The sequence below is a fragment of the Coenobita brevimanus genome, chromosome 65, assembly GCF_032717465.1.
Source record: "Coenobita brevimanus isolate Jiangsu-jjx chromosome 65, ASM3271746v2, whole genome shotgun sequence".
NCBI lineage: Eukaryota > Metazoa > Arthropoda > Malacostraca > Decapoda > Coenobitidae > Coenobita > Coenobita brevimanus.
Window position 1 is genome coordinate 53671162 of NC_137018.1, and position 13508 is coordinate 53684669.

At 43.2% G+C, this 13508-nt stretch overlaps 1 protein-coding gene across 1 annotated transcript; it reads left to right on the forward strand.

Annotated features, from left to right (window-relative positions):
- The first annotated feature begins 4346 nt into the window (after positions 1-4346).
- LOC145405034 (putative glutamate receptor) lies at positions 4347-12976 on the forward strand. Its single transcript, XM_080276534.1, has 14 exons — positions 4347-4401; positions 4756-4933; positions 5072-5169; positions 6237-6403; positions 6917-7018; positions 7491-7567; positions 8016-8261; positions 8591-8718; positions 9585-9706; positions 10349-10574; positions 10858-11006; positions 11822-11911; positions 12240-12406; positions 12688-12976. The coding sequence occupies exons 1-14, from the start codon at positions 4347-4349 to the stop codon at positions 12974-12976; spliced, it is 2094 nt and encodes a 697-aa protein (XP_080132660.1).
- Positions 12977-13508: the final 532 nt, after the last annotated feature.

Consider the following 13508-nt stretch of genomic DNA (forward strand, 5'->3'; position numbering starts at 1 on the left):
ATCTCTCCCCCACACAGGTGGCATCACACATAACACATAAACAGTACACACATCACAGACAAATCACCCATTGTCGTCCTTCTCTCCATCCCTCTATTTGTTCATCCCTTCACACCCTTCTCTTGTTTGTTCATCCCTTCACCCTCCTGTTTGCTCTTCCCTTCACCCTATTTTCTGTTTTCTTATGCATTCTTGCAAGTTTCGAAATAATATTCTAATGGTAGGCTACTGTCGGAGAAGTACGTCTATGGCACGTTACGACAGTAAAAATTTTAACTGAGATTCTGTGGGTGAACTAACTCTTTGGCACATGACAGTATTAACTTCAGCTGGAATTCTGTGGGAACTCTACATCTGTAGCTCGTAACGACAATAATAACTCACTGACGCACTGACTATAGCATTAATTATATCACGGACGAGGGAGCTTACTGGCAGTCTTTCCCTGTTATCTTACTCGCTGTCCTCTTATACGTATCAATATATCGATCATACATATCGTCCCTAATTGTAGTCTTCTATGTGACTGACCACTGCCTGACAAATGTAATGCTTAAGTTATGTATGGGCTTCATTCCAGGGTGACTTGTCAGGCTTTGAACCACTGCAAGGCCATCTGTTACCATGCATTTACCAGTAGCATCCACCGGAAAAGGATGTAAAATAAGCACTGTTTTTGACTCCACATACAATTCTTCCGGCAGGGCAGGAACAGAAGGCTGAGAGATAAATTGTCCTGAAAAGTTTAGATAACAGATTAGGCGTACATTTTTACCTGTGTCTAAGGTGTCAGGTTAATGAAAACAAAGGTAAACTGTTATGGTCGTAATGATGAGAAACATACCGTTCTTTAGGTACGCATGTCTTTCGGCTTTGGCACTCCCTGTAATTTCCCCCCCCCCAAAAAAAAAAAAAAAAAGTCATTATCGAACTACCTTTCTTTCGACGTAACTCATAGGCCTATACAACAATATATACCTGTTTATTCATTTATTTTTGTATTTATTTTTTATTGTCAGTCAGTTTTACACCTACATTTTGCAGACGGTAATTTCCAGTTTCATTTTACTCCTTAGTGTTGACAGCCACAGAGACTAATCTACCATAGTCCATTAAATTTCAGAGTAGTTGACCAGCCGATATCCCTTGATGGCAATACAAGATCAAGAAGAAAATAATAATCACCTCTTGGGCATTCAACTTATGAAAGTGTGCCTCTCCAACTGGGGGCATTCTAACCACTCCCCCCGACCCCCCCCCAAAAAAAAAGAGAGAGAGAGAGAGAGAGAGAGAGAAGAGATAAACAGTCTTGAATGAATGACACGGCAGATAAAAAAAAATAAAATAAAAAAGCGAAGGGTGAAAGATGGATGGCGACGGGAAAAATGACAAAAAAAAAATAAATCATCCATCACTGTAAAATTATTCAGGGGGAAATGTGAACCCATGGGGATGTTTATCAGGAACGTGATTTTCAATAATTCATGTTCTCTGGAAAGGAGAATTCCCAGAAATAAGCATGTTTTGGTTCATTGGCAAGACTTCAAAACTTCTCTTCCTTCGTGATTAATTTTGACTAAACACCTTAACCTTATTTCTGCGACTACTACTACTACTACTTCTACTACTACTACTACTACCACTACTACTACTACCACTACTACTACTACTACAAATAATAATAATGATATCATTATTATTATTATTATTATTGGTGGTGGTGGTGGTGTTGGTTGTGGTGGTGGTGGTGTTATTGTTGTTGTTGTTGTTGCTCGGTCTTGTTGTTGTTTTTTTATTTTCTAATCTTGCATCCTTCAGACGAATTTCTTCAGCATTGTGAGAGACATTAGTATATGAATGAATTTATAGACTCTATTTTTAATTCCTGTACTTCAAATGATCCCTCCAAAGCTAATTACAATCACCTGGGGGGAGAAGCAAGAATTAAATATAGGTAATTAGAGAGTGAAAGAAAGAAAGAGAGAAAAAGAAAGAGAGAATACTGAGGTGCGATAAGCAGAATGAATCACTAAGGAGAAAATGCTGCGGTATCCCCTGTAGCAATGACGCCACGACTCATAAATGATAAGATGATAACAGTGCAGGCAGAGAGAGAGAGAGAGAGAGAGAGAGAGGTGGGCATTTTAGTACAAGCCTCAGAAAAAATATATCTACACATTTTCCTATCAAACCAAGTAACGAAAAGTGGGTGGAGGAAAAAGAAAAGCAAAAAAACAAAAAAAATATGAAAAACAAGAAAAACGAAAAAAGACGGAAAAAAGAAAAGATAAAAGATGCAAAAAATAATAATAATAAAAATGAAAGAAATAAAAGAAAAAAATTATAATTCTGGTTCCTTTGATTTATTCTCAGCTAAAAAAAAAAAAAAAAACTTGTGGCCTAAACTAACTTAGGTTATGTTAAGAATATTTTCGTAAAGTATGGATGTGTTTTTCTTGTAATTTGCCTACCAAAGTATGCCCATTTGCAGAAGAGAATCGAATACCTTATAAGAGATTACAGCTAATTGTTGCTAGGTATACTTTTTTTGAGCAGAATTATATTTACCCTTCCATCATGATATATTTATAATGCCATTAATTCTTTTATTATTACCAGCGAGATCATATCAGGTTCTGAATTTGGCTCTCTGTTATTTTGTTACTTTTTCTTGGAGGGAACAGTCTTGTGGGCTTATGGCCTTTGGTTCCTTCTTCCTTGTATAAAAGAGAGAGAGAGAGAGAGAGAGAGAGAGAGAGAGAGAGGTCAGACGTTCATTTTAAAGTTATATTATGAAGACAGGAAAATTCAACTAAATTATTTTCCCAAAAAATTAGAATGTCTTTAAGAATGACACCAGCTGCTCGCTTTGGATAGATTTTACGTTCCTGACCTTGACCTTTGACCCCTGACCTCCATATTCGACCTGACCTAGATATAACCAACAGCAGCCGGTCTATAAAGGTGAGGTTTCTGGGCGAAGGGTTTTTAAAGTTAACCCTCTCACTCGGATGACAATTTCTTTTTTATTTTTGCTTCCTACAGACGATTTTATTCAGCTGAGGAGATTTGAGAGAGAGAGAGAGAAAGAGAGAGAGAGAGAGAGAGAGAGTATACATTTTCACTGCACGGCCTCTCACTCTAACTCCATACAAAATTCATGCAATAGTAGAGATAAAATGAAAAAAATAAGTCACTAAATCACAGGGGTTAAGAGCCTGAACGGACATACAGACACACCCCACCAATTACATAAAATTTCTTCAATGCTGGCTATAACTATCTGTAAATCATTAGCTCTTGCCGTTGTAATTATGCATGAAAAATAATGATCTGATGAGTTAATTGGCAGTAAAGGAAGAATTGAAGCCTCTAATCCCTGAAGCATAGATAGGGTGCTTCGTGTGGGTTCTTGGAAGGTGTAATCAATGTGTAAAATAAAATGAATCAAAACTCATACATGGCAATGACCTGAAGCAGTGACCTTACTTGGTTATTCTCTTTCTATTTTTCCTGCATCGTAATGGCAAGGTATATGGGAGCAGCTCGTTCTTCTTTTATCACTACTACTACTACTGCTACTGCTACTACTACTACTACTATTATTTCCTTTTTTCACGTTCTTCTTCATTATCATCATCATCATCATCATCTTCTTCTTGCCCCTGTTCGTCTTCTTCTTTTATTTCACTATTTATTCCTTATCCAAATACCTTGAGAAAGCTGGGGAGTATGGAGCAGTACTTCTTTGGTTCTTTTTTTATTTATCCATTAATTACAAGAGCTAGATGGCAAGGAACAGTACTGCCTGCTGTCTTGCTCTTCTCCATATTCATTTTACCTCTTGTAGAAAATGGGAGAAAATTGTGAGGTACGAAGGGGTACTGTCGTGTTTTCTTTTTCTCCCTATTTATTATTTGCGCCTCAAACACGTAATGGGAGGGAGGTGGACGGTGATGAGTGGTAATTTCTTCCTATTTTTCTTATTCATGGTTTCCTGAAGATGTGAGAAAATTTGATGTTTCGGAGGAGAATTTTCTTTTTCTTCCTCTGACTTTTTCATTATTTTTCCTTCATGTAGACTATGTGGGAATTTTTGATGTTCAGAAGCACTATTTTCTTCTCCCTCTGGTTATTCTTCCCTCATGCAGTTGTGACAAAATTTTACGTTACGCAGCAGTATTTTCGTTTCCTTGCTCTTCTTATGCTTGGTTTTCGTCTCAGACAGATAATGTGAGATGACTGGACGGTGAGGAGGGGTGAAGATGAGAATTACCTGCCACACCAGCTGTTAAGGACAATATCAGTGCCACGGTGACAGAACAGAGCCACAAAATAGAGCTACAATGGGGGTGGGCCCAGTCACCGTCCTAGTCTTTAGCTTCATCCTCACAGTTCATGGTAAGCCTGCCTGTAGCTCTAATGATGCAGCTGTATTTACACTCAAAAACCTTAGCTGTTTAGAACACTGACCATATTATAAGGGTAAGGCTGTTTATTTTAAGCTGTTTTATTAATTATTTGAGAATACATAGAACACATAGACTTGCATTGTGTTCTCTGATATTTTTGTTTTTTTCTTGGAGGGATCAATCTTGCAGACTTCCTTTAGTTCCTTCTTCCTTGCATTAAAAAAAAATTGACTAGTAATGCGGCTAGTTTAATATCAAGAGTAATAGCCAGCTGAACGATTATACACCATTAATAAAGAAAAATGATACTGTAGGCAAAATTTCTTCCTGCTTTTTCAAACAGGGGAAGCAGAGGCCAGAGCATCAAGGGCTGGAGAGGCGGGGACCGGGGGCGAGGGGAGGGTAAGCAGAGACAACACAAAAGCCATCAATCAGAGTCACACAGGCCTGGATTCACTGGCCCCTTCTCTGCTCTACAGGTGGGCAATCAAGGGCTCTGAGGGGCAGTATAAGGGACCAGGGTAAGGCATAAGGGATGAGGGGTAGGTATAAGGGATGAGGGGTAGGTGTAAGGGATGAGGGGTAGGTATGTCTCTGGCGGTTTACCTCACATTTGTTGGAACCGATTTAAGCTTATATTCTGCCCTTCCTCCTGCCAGGGGCGGGGAAGGTGATAGACTGGGTACTCTGTTGGACTCCCTCGTGGCGACTTCCGGAGGTACTCAGGTGGTTCTGCTATACGACCTCTCATTACCAGGTACTTAACGGATCTATGTTAAAGTTTGCATAATATCTCATCTTGGTAGGACGAAAATGAAGAGGAGGCTATTGAGGTGATCAGAATGTAAGGGTTCAGGTGTGAGGGGAGAGAGAGAGAGAGAGAGAGAGAGACAGACAGACAGACAGACAGAGACAGAGACAGAGACAGACAGACAGACAGAGGCAGACAGGCAGACAGACAGACAGACAGGCAGAATAAATCCCTTCACCAAAATATATATATATTTTTTTTAGAAAACATAAGTACCACATATTTGGTTTCTCTAAAAATATCCAACAAATGATAGAAGATCTTTTCAATCATCTTAATTTTCTCTCCCCATCACCACCTGCTGGCGTGGCGTGGAGGAGGCTGGCGATAGAGACTGACAAGCGTTGCAATTGACGTCACCTGGCAACCTACGTCGATAATTTTGTGATGTAATATTTTATGTGATTTCTGGAGATTTCGTGACACCTCTTCCTTAGCTATTGATTCTGGGCATTAGAAGCCAATCTCTTCTGACAACATCTGACAGAACTGCCCATCATCCGAAAGTCTTGATAACGTAATAATGATAACGTTTCCAGTGCATGACAGGAAAAAACTGCAGATTGATTTGCACCGTGGTGAGGAAAATGTGTCATTGCCCAAATAATATATTTTCCTCAGATTTAATGCTGGAGCAATTGGTCGTTAGTATGACTTGACACCTTTTTACTGTATTAAATAATGAAGGTCGTTACCCTATGTGAAGGATGTGCCGTGAAACCAGCAGTAATTAAAGTTTCTCCGGAGCACAAATACCTCTAATGTTTTTTATTATTCTAGCAGTAAGGTACGGTTGAAGCTGCATCAACATTTCCTAGAGCATCACTGTGGTTCAGCAATATTCTTGAGTGTTAATATTAGTTTCATTTATTCTATAAAGTAGAATGCGTTTATCGAACCCCACGAACTACAACAAATACTTCGATTTAATTGTAAAAATCTATGCACCATTTGTCCCACTTGTCTAGCCACTCCCAGTCAGCGCCTAACCTGATGTGGGTATGCTGTTACAGATGTGGTGGCAGCGGTGGGATCATGGTATCGTAGGTGGGTTGCCGTCAGTGTCTTTCACTTTTCAACCAGTCTGGAGTGGGTGGCGGAAGCAGTGATCTTACACGGTCGAGTGATGGAGGTGGTGGTTGTCTGCACCACCTCTCACACACTCCACATCCTCAGCCAGGTACCACAGCTGTGTCCATAGAATGCAGTCCCTCTTGTCACTAAAAAGTTACTGCTGTATCCAGTCTTGTCGCTGTGATCCGAGGCATTTATGAAAGTGACCACAGTGGACTCAAATTTTGTATTTTGCAGTTTATATAAAGTTTTCAAAGAGCATACGTAGTTAATCCTGTCACGGTGGCCAAAACATGTAAGTGAGCGGATGTTTGTCACTTAGTCGTCACGAGTCAGACGCTGCCAGGATGCAATGATTTGGCATGTGGCAGACTACTCATAAAAAAATTCTTCTGTTTCCCTTCCTGAGGCTGCAGATTTGACCAGAACAACGACCAGTGCCAAATCATCAAATTCTGGCAGCATCTGAATCGAAGACTAAGCAACAAACATCCGCTTGCTTACTTACTTACACTCACACACACACACACACACACACACACACACACACACACACACACACACACAGGGAGAATTTTAGGGCAAGATGCAGTGAAATGAGTATGTGTATGTGTGTCAGGTGGTGGCTGGGTCGCTGGAGTCGCCATGGTTGCGTTGGTTGGTGGTGCTGCAGAACGACACGGCAGCCAGAGTCGTGCAGGTCGTCAGAGAAGGCACACAGGTAAGGTAGAGACAGGTGAGGCAGGCAAAAGAAAGATGAGACAGGTAGAGAATGGTTAGGCAGGTAAAAAAGGTTAGGCAGGTAGACATAGGTGAGAAAGGTAGAAATTGGTGAAGGCGGGACAGGTTAGGCAGGCAGGAACGGTGATGTGGGCAGAGAGATGAGGCATGTAGGCAGAGATAGGTTAGACAGGCAGGAAAGGGTGAAACAGAGCTAAGTTATGCACACAGGGACAAGTGAGGCAGGCAGAGACAAGTGAGGCAGGTAATGACAAGTGAAGCAGGCAGAGATAGGTGTGAAAGGTGAAGAAACGTGAGGCGTTTCCTGTTTATTTAATCATTAAGAAACTTTGCACTAGCCAATACTCCCCTGACTACACCCATTTACGTAAGACAAACATGATATGATTTCTGCCGTTAATGAATTGTACTCTAAAGATCAGCTGTTCATTCCCCGTGATGTGTGTGTACAGATGGCCGTGGCAGTGAGACAAGATGATGGAGGCTACCTGCTCCACTCCTCATACGTGGCACAAGACAACGCTATGACGTTAGTTTCAGGGTCTTCTGGTCTCGCTTTGATTCTCTTGTTAAACTTTGGCTGTACTCTTTCTTGAAGCTTATGTTCTCTGCCTCTCTTGTTGTTACGCACCTCCTCCTCCTCTTGTAAATTTCACTTGCACAAACTTTCAGATAAAATATATTTATGCCTGGTTGAAGATTTGAGGCGGCAAGATTCTGTGACCTACGTCTCTCATGTTGCTTTTAGACTTTGATTCTTGAAATATCTTTATGGTAGAGTATTGTAATGAGTAGTGTCTGATGGTAAAACACGAGCTACCAAATTCATCATTAACACAAATATGTTAAATGGTAGGAAGTATGTGCATTTTGCGTCGTATAGCACGTGTCTAAAGTTTTCTGAATCGTCTGTACCTTCGCTGACTGGTGGTAAACTGTTCCTGCCCTCTTATTCTCACTCCCAGTCCCCCACACAGTCTACGAAAGGCCGGACACTGGACCTGGGATGCCAGGGAGGGTGCGCGGACAAACCTGGTGAGTCCGCTGCACCTGCCGTTGCCCACCCTCTACAGCGACTTCGGCGGGCGTCGGCTTCGTGCTGCCGTGGTGAACAACTGGCCCTTCTTCGGAGTGACCACTGAGGGAGGTGATGGTAGCCCCCGCCAGGACGCCGGGATTGACGTGAGCCTCCTGAACACCCTGGGCCAATTCCTCAACTTCACGTAAGGGGGGAGCGTTGTGACTGAATGGGGAGCGTTAAGACTGACGGGGGGGAGGGGGCGTTGAGATTGATGAGGGAGCGTTGAAAGAGACGGGGGAGCTTTGAAATGTCGCCCAGGTGCTGCATATTATTAACTATTTCCGTAAGATGAAGTCCTTAATATTTTGTTTCTTCTACCACCAGGCATTTTTATTCAGTCAGGGAGATATGCTTGGGCAGCCCTGTTCGTTGTGCGCGTCTATCGATTTAAAGCATTATTTTCGAGTTTTTTTTTTTTTTCATGTAATATAACCAAGACAAAGGAAAAGCTTCAACTGTGCTTTTCCGCAGGTACGAGGTGGTGGTGGCTGGTGACGGTCAGTGGGGTGCCATACTGCCCAATGGCACAGTGACTGGGATGATGGGGCTCGTGTCACGGCACCAAGCACACCTCGCCGTCAACGAGATCACTATTACAGGTATCATCATCATCGTCACAGGCACCATTATTCATTTCACGTAGCACCACACATCATCTTGCACTCCCTAATTTGTTGTTGTGGTCCCAGCCTCATCCGGACGAGAACCCGGTGGACTGTAGGCTGAAGTTGCACATCTCCTGCAGTCCACTATCCTCCTGTCGTATAATGAGACATCTGAGGGACGTCTGTAATACCTGCAGCCTCACCACAGGGTTATATGAGTGTCATCACGTGAAGGCGTCCCTCTAGCACCAACTCACTTCAATGACGTGCTTTCCATTTAGTTCTTGAACCGTCAGACGATTCTAATTAGATCAGTAGACACTCTTTTTAAACTAGAGTGGTTAGATACAGCCTTCATTAACCCCTTCATTATTACAGACCTCTTCTAAACTTTGTAAAACAGCTTGATGTAAGAACGAAGCGAATAAAACGTTCCCTGGGTGAAGAGACCAACTTGTAACAGAGGTGCAGCCGCCTAAATCACTCATCAATACGTCACCAGTCCTTATGTTAGCATAGATGTGATATCTTGCCCAGTCACCATTAGGGTAAGTTCATGTACACCTAAATGTATGAGATATGGAAGTGGCTGTGCATGTATTACTTTCTTTCAGTCATATTCTTAACTTCAGCAAACTTAACCTACCCTAATCTGACTCAAACTAAATGAACCAGCATATCCCAAACCAACTCAGCTTTAGAGAATAACCTAACCTAACCTACCCTCCTTTACATTTGACCACCATAACCTAACCAAACCAAACCAAACCTTCCCTTCCATCCCCTACCTTACCCTAACCTAATCTAACCTAACCAAACCTGACCTACCCTGACCTAACCTGGCCTTGCCTCATCCCCAGCCACACGGGAGACAGTAGTGGACTTTACTCGCCCTTATTTCATGGAACCCACCGTCCTCGTCTCCAAGGCCCCGGCAGAGAGGAACAGGGCCTTTGCCGTCCTCTCGCCCTTCACACTACCGGTACGAGCTGCCCTGAGTCGTATTTTGGGTAGATTATTTAGGCTGGATTGTTTGGGACTCGAAGTTGTATTCCACGATACTTCCCCTTAATATTTACTTCAGTCATCCTCAGTCTGCCGTATTTATCAGTTCATCTCCCATCCTCCTCGCCAGTTGTCGGTGTTTCTATATTAACATTATTTTTAGTCATCTTCTGCAGTCTTCCTTATTTATCATTTCAACTTCCTCCCTCTGTTAAAACTGGGGGTGTTCGTGGGTTAACAGTAACTTCCATCTTCTGCAACCTAAAACCTGCCCTATTTATCAGTTCCATCCCCGTCCTTGTGCTGGAGAGGGATACCTTCACGTGGTGGAGCAGATATAAGCGGGTGACTCCACTGCCCGGTTATACAAACGTCCCTCAACACCCTCCTTATCCATCGCGAGGAGACTGTTGAGCTGCCGGAAGAGGAGGACAACTTCAGTCTGCAGTCCACTGGGTTCACACTGAGATGAGCCTGGTGTTACAACTACTGGAGACGGTTTATTGACCATAAGTACAGGGTCAGAGAATTTCACGCAACCACGAGTTAGTATTCACGTTATGAGAGTAGCCCAGTTCCCTCAGGTGAAAACAAACCAGCTATACCATCCCCTGTCCAGCTGTGGTTGTTGGTGGTGGCGGCTACAGCGCTGATGGGGCCAGTGTTCGCCGGGGTCAGCTGGGGTCACGCGCGCCTCCGGGGGGTGGAGAGGCGGTGTTCCCTACTCAACTTCAGCTTCAACGTGTACCGGGCGCTCCTCAACCAGGGCATCAGGGGCGTGCCGCACGACTGGCCTCTGCGCATCGTCATCTTCTCGTGGTTCTTCTTCTGCTTCACAGTTTACGGTTAGATGCACTGAGATGAGATGTCCCAGTGAGTTTCGGCCAGGAATATAGGCAAGAAAGCACGTATTCCTCATCCCTCACCTTTCCACCACCGCCCTGACAAACTTTATCTCAGTCAATTGTTTTACGTAATGTTTATACTGCGTGCAGTAAGAATATGGAATTAGGCGGTTTCTTCTGCACAAAATTCAAGGCAGGTAGAAACTTACATACATTCCCAGTAAACAACAGTGCCATGTGCTGGTAAAATTCTTCCACTGTTTCTCCCTTTCTGTACCTTCAGCCATGTACGCGGGCACCCTGACTGCTGTGCTGGCCCGCCCTGCTTACGAACCTCCCATCAACTCTCTCAGTGACCTGCTGGACGCCGCACACAGCAGGGGCTTCCATCCCGTGGTGGTCCTGGGCACGTCCAACGAATATGTTCTCAGGGTCAGCCACAGGGAATGAGGGAATGGGGAAGGGAAAAGGGAGGAGGATGAAAAGGGCAAGGGAGAAGGAAAAAGGCTAGAGGGAAAGGAAGGGAAAAGAGAAAGGGAAAAGGGAGAGCAGGAAGGGAAGAATTGAGGAGGAGGAAGAAGGACCAATTAAAAAAAAATATAAGAGAAAGGGACGGAGGAAGGAAGAAATTAAAAAAAGAGATGGTCTTACGAACTATGACCCGGGAAGACGTAATGAAGAGAGCTAATTATGATAAGGTTGTTCCTGAGGGTATGTCTGTCACAGTCCACTCACTTCATGTACTGTTGTTCTGCCTTCAGGTGACTCTACACTAAATGATATGCGACATGTTTTCTTGTTGTCCAGAAAACTATTTATTACCCTGGTTGATATACATATAATCAGGTGTCACCCATAAGGTTTTGCTTCTACGGGATGGTTGGCGTACATTACAATGATAAATAGAAAGATGTTAGAACGTCACAATCCAACAGAGTTACTTGTACCAAACCTGTCTATAAAACTCCACCTTAGAACAAATATAAGTCCGTGTAGACGATTTAATTCAGTTTGCAGGAGACATTTCGTTGCCAAAGGAGTCAAGGTTTGTTTCTAAGCCAAACTTCACTACCAGATGTCTCTCGTAATCACAGAAAAATCGTTTGGTGACAACAGGAATGAAATACAGCATACGTCGTGATAGGGTTAACAGCGATAAAGGAAGTTAGAGAAGACAGCTTATACAGGTATCTAACTAGGTTTTTTCTTTTTTTTTTCTGACAAGGCCCCTTTTTTTCCGCCTACAGGAGGCCACGAGCGGCATCTACAGGAGTATCTGGGAAATGTTCGACCCGAGTTTTGGCTACGTTGACTCTTTCAGGGAAGGTACAGAGAAGGTTGGTACTACATTTCCCTTTGTTCCCTTTTCTTCCTCCCACCTCTCTTGTACCTCTCTCAATAGTTTTTTTGTCTGAGTCTCTACATTTACCTTCATATACCTGCTTCTGTCACCTACCTCAGTGTTGGTGCAGAGAAAGTTGGCAAAAATAGTCTTGTTTCCCCTCTTTCTCCCCCTCACACCTCTACACCTCACAGCAATTTCTTTCCTCGAGTTTCCTCAGTTACCCCTATCTCTATCACCTGGCTCAGAGCTGGTATATAGAAGCTTCTCTCTCTCTCTCTCTCTCACTCTCTCTCGATACCAATGTTCCGGGTCGTCTACAGGTGCTGGCGGGGAGGTATGTGTTCCTAAATGCTCGTCTTGGCTCCGAAATCCAGGCGGCGGCCAAAGGGATGCACAAGTTCCATTTCGGCAGAGAGACGTTCTACCCTCAGGGCTACGGTATTGCTTGCACCAGTGGCTCGCCCTTCAGGATGGTCTTCGAAAAAATGTGAGTCGATCGTGAAAAAAAAATAATAATAATAATAAAATCCTTTCCTGTGATTATCTGTGGCTGGATACTTTGATTCCTCTCCGGATCATTTTTTTTTCTTTGAAATTTTGACTACCTTAGACATGGTGCTAAAAAATATTCAGAATCAGAATTATACCCAAGAGAGGTATTGTTGTACCTGAATCGTGCAATTGAAGGTGTACGCTGCGTCAATTCGTCAGTAGGAAAGATGAAGATTAATGCGTGGCTCAGTAACTTCCTCCTGGTGTCGTTTGCAGGCTGGGACGGATAGCGGCGGCGGGGCTGGTGCAGAAGTGGGCTAAGGATGAGAAGGCCAAGGTGACGAGCAGCCAGGGTGAGGAGGGGCGGAGAAGCGTGGCCATCACCCTGTCACACCTCCAGGCTGCCTTCTTCTTCCTCCTGCTGGGTTACCTGCTGGGAGGCCTCGCGCTCTTGCTGGAAAGACTGCGACATGCCAGGCTTCTCCACGGCGCCTCTGTCCCTTTGAAACGTGACACCACCGCCTGCAGGAGACGCGGATGTATAAAAAAGAAATCTTCACAGTGAAATAACTAGCCCTGGTTAAAGCATATCTGGGGCTGAGTCGACCCCCCCCTTCCTCCATGCTATTGCTGTTGCTGCTGACTCGAGGCTCATGTTGACGTGAACCCAGTAGACCGCAGGCTGAAGTTGCCCTTATCTGCAGCCTACATTTTTCTTGTATATTTACTAAACGCAGATTTCCTAAGATCTCTAAAGAAAGCGAGTGAAAATGGAAATACATAACTTAATAGCTTAACTAACACAATCATGTCGTGCAGTAAATTATTCATAGTTTTTTTTTTATCCCTGTGAAAGTCCATACAATTCTTATGAGCAGTCCAAGATTTTTTCAAATTTCACCCAATACCTACAGTATGATTATGAAGTACCATTTTATTGTGCTCTGCTATAACACCCTATTGTTGGACTTTCTACTAAGAGATGAGGACGGATTCAAAATTATGTAAGCATAGAGTATATGGGAAAATTTGAATGAAAAAAGTTGTATGTGTTTAGTTTTCACCCTCACATACTCGTACAGGTAAAAGCATAGATA

What these genes read in the sequence shown, in the direction of transcription:
- LOC145405034 (XM_080276534.1), top strand. Translation starts at nt 4,347, where the DNA reads ATGGGGGTGGGCCCAGTCACCGTCCTAGTCTTTAGCTTCATCCTCACA. An exon ending in CCAACGAATATGTTCTCAGG is followed by an intron (nt 11,007 to 11,821) that starts GTCAGCCACAGG and finishes TTCCGCCTACAG; the next exon opens with GAGGCCACGAGCGGCATCTA. An exon ending in AGGATGGTCTTCGAAAAAAT is followed by an intron (nt 12,407 to 12,687) that starts GTGAGTCGATCG and finishes TGTCGTTTGCAG; the next exon opens with GCTGGGACGGATAGCGGCGG.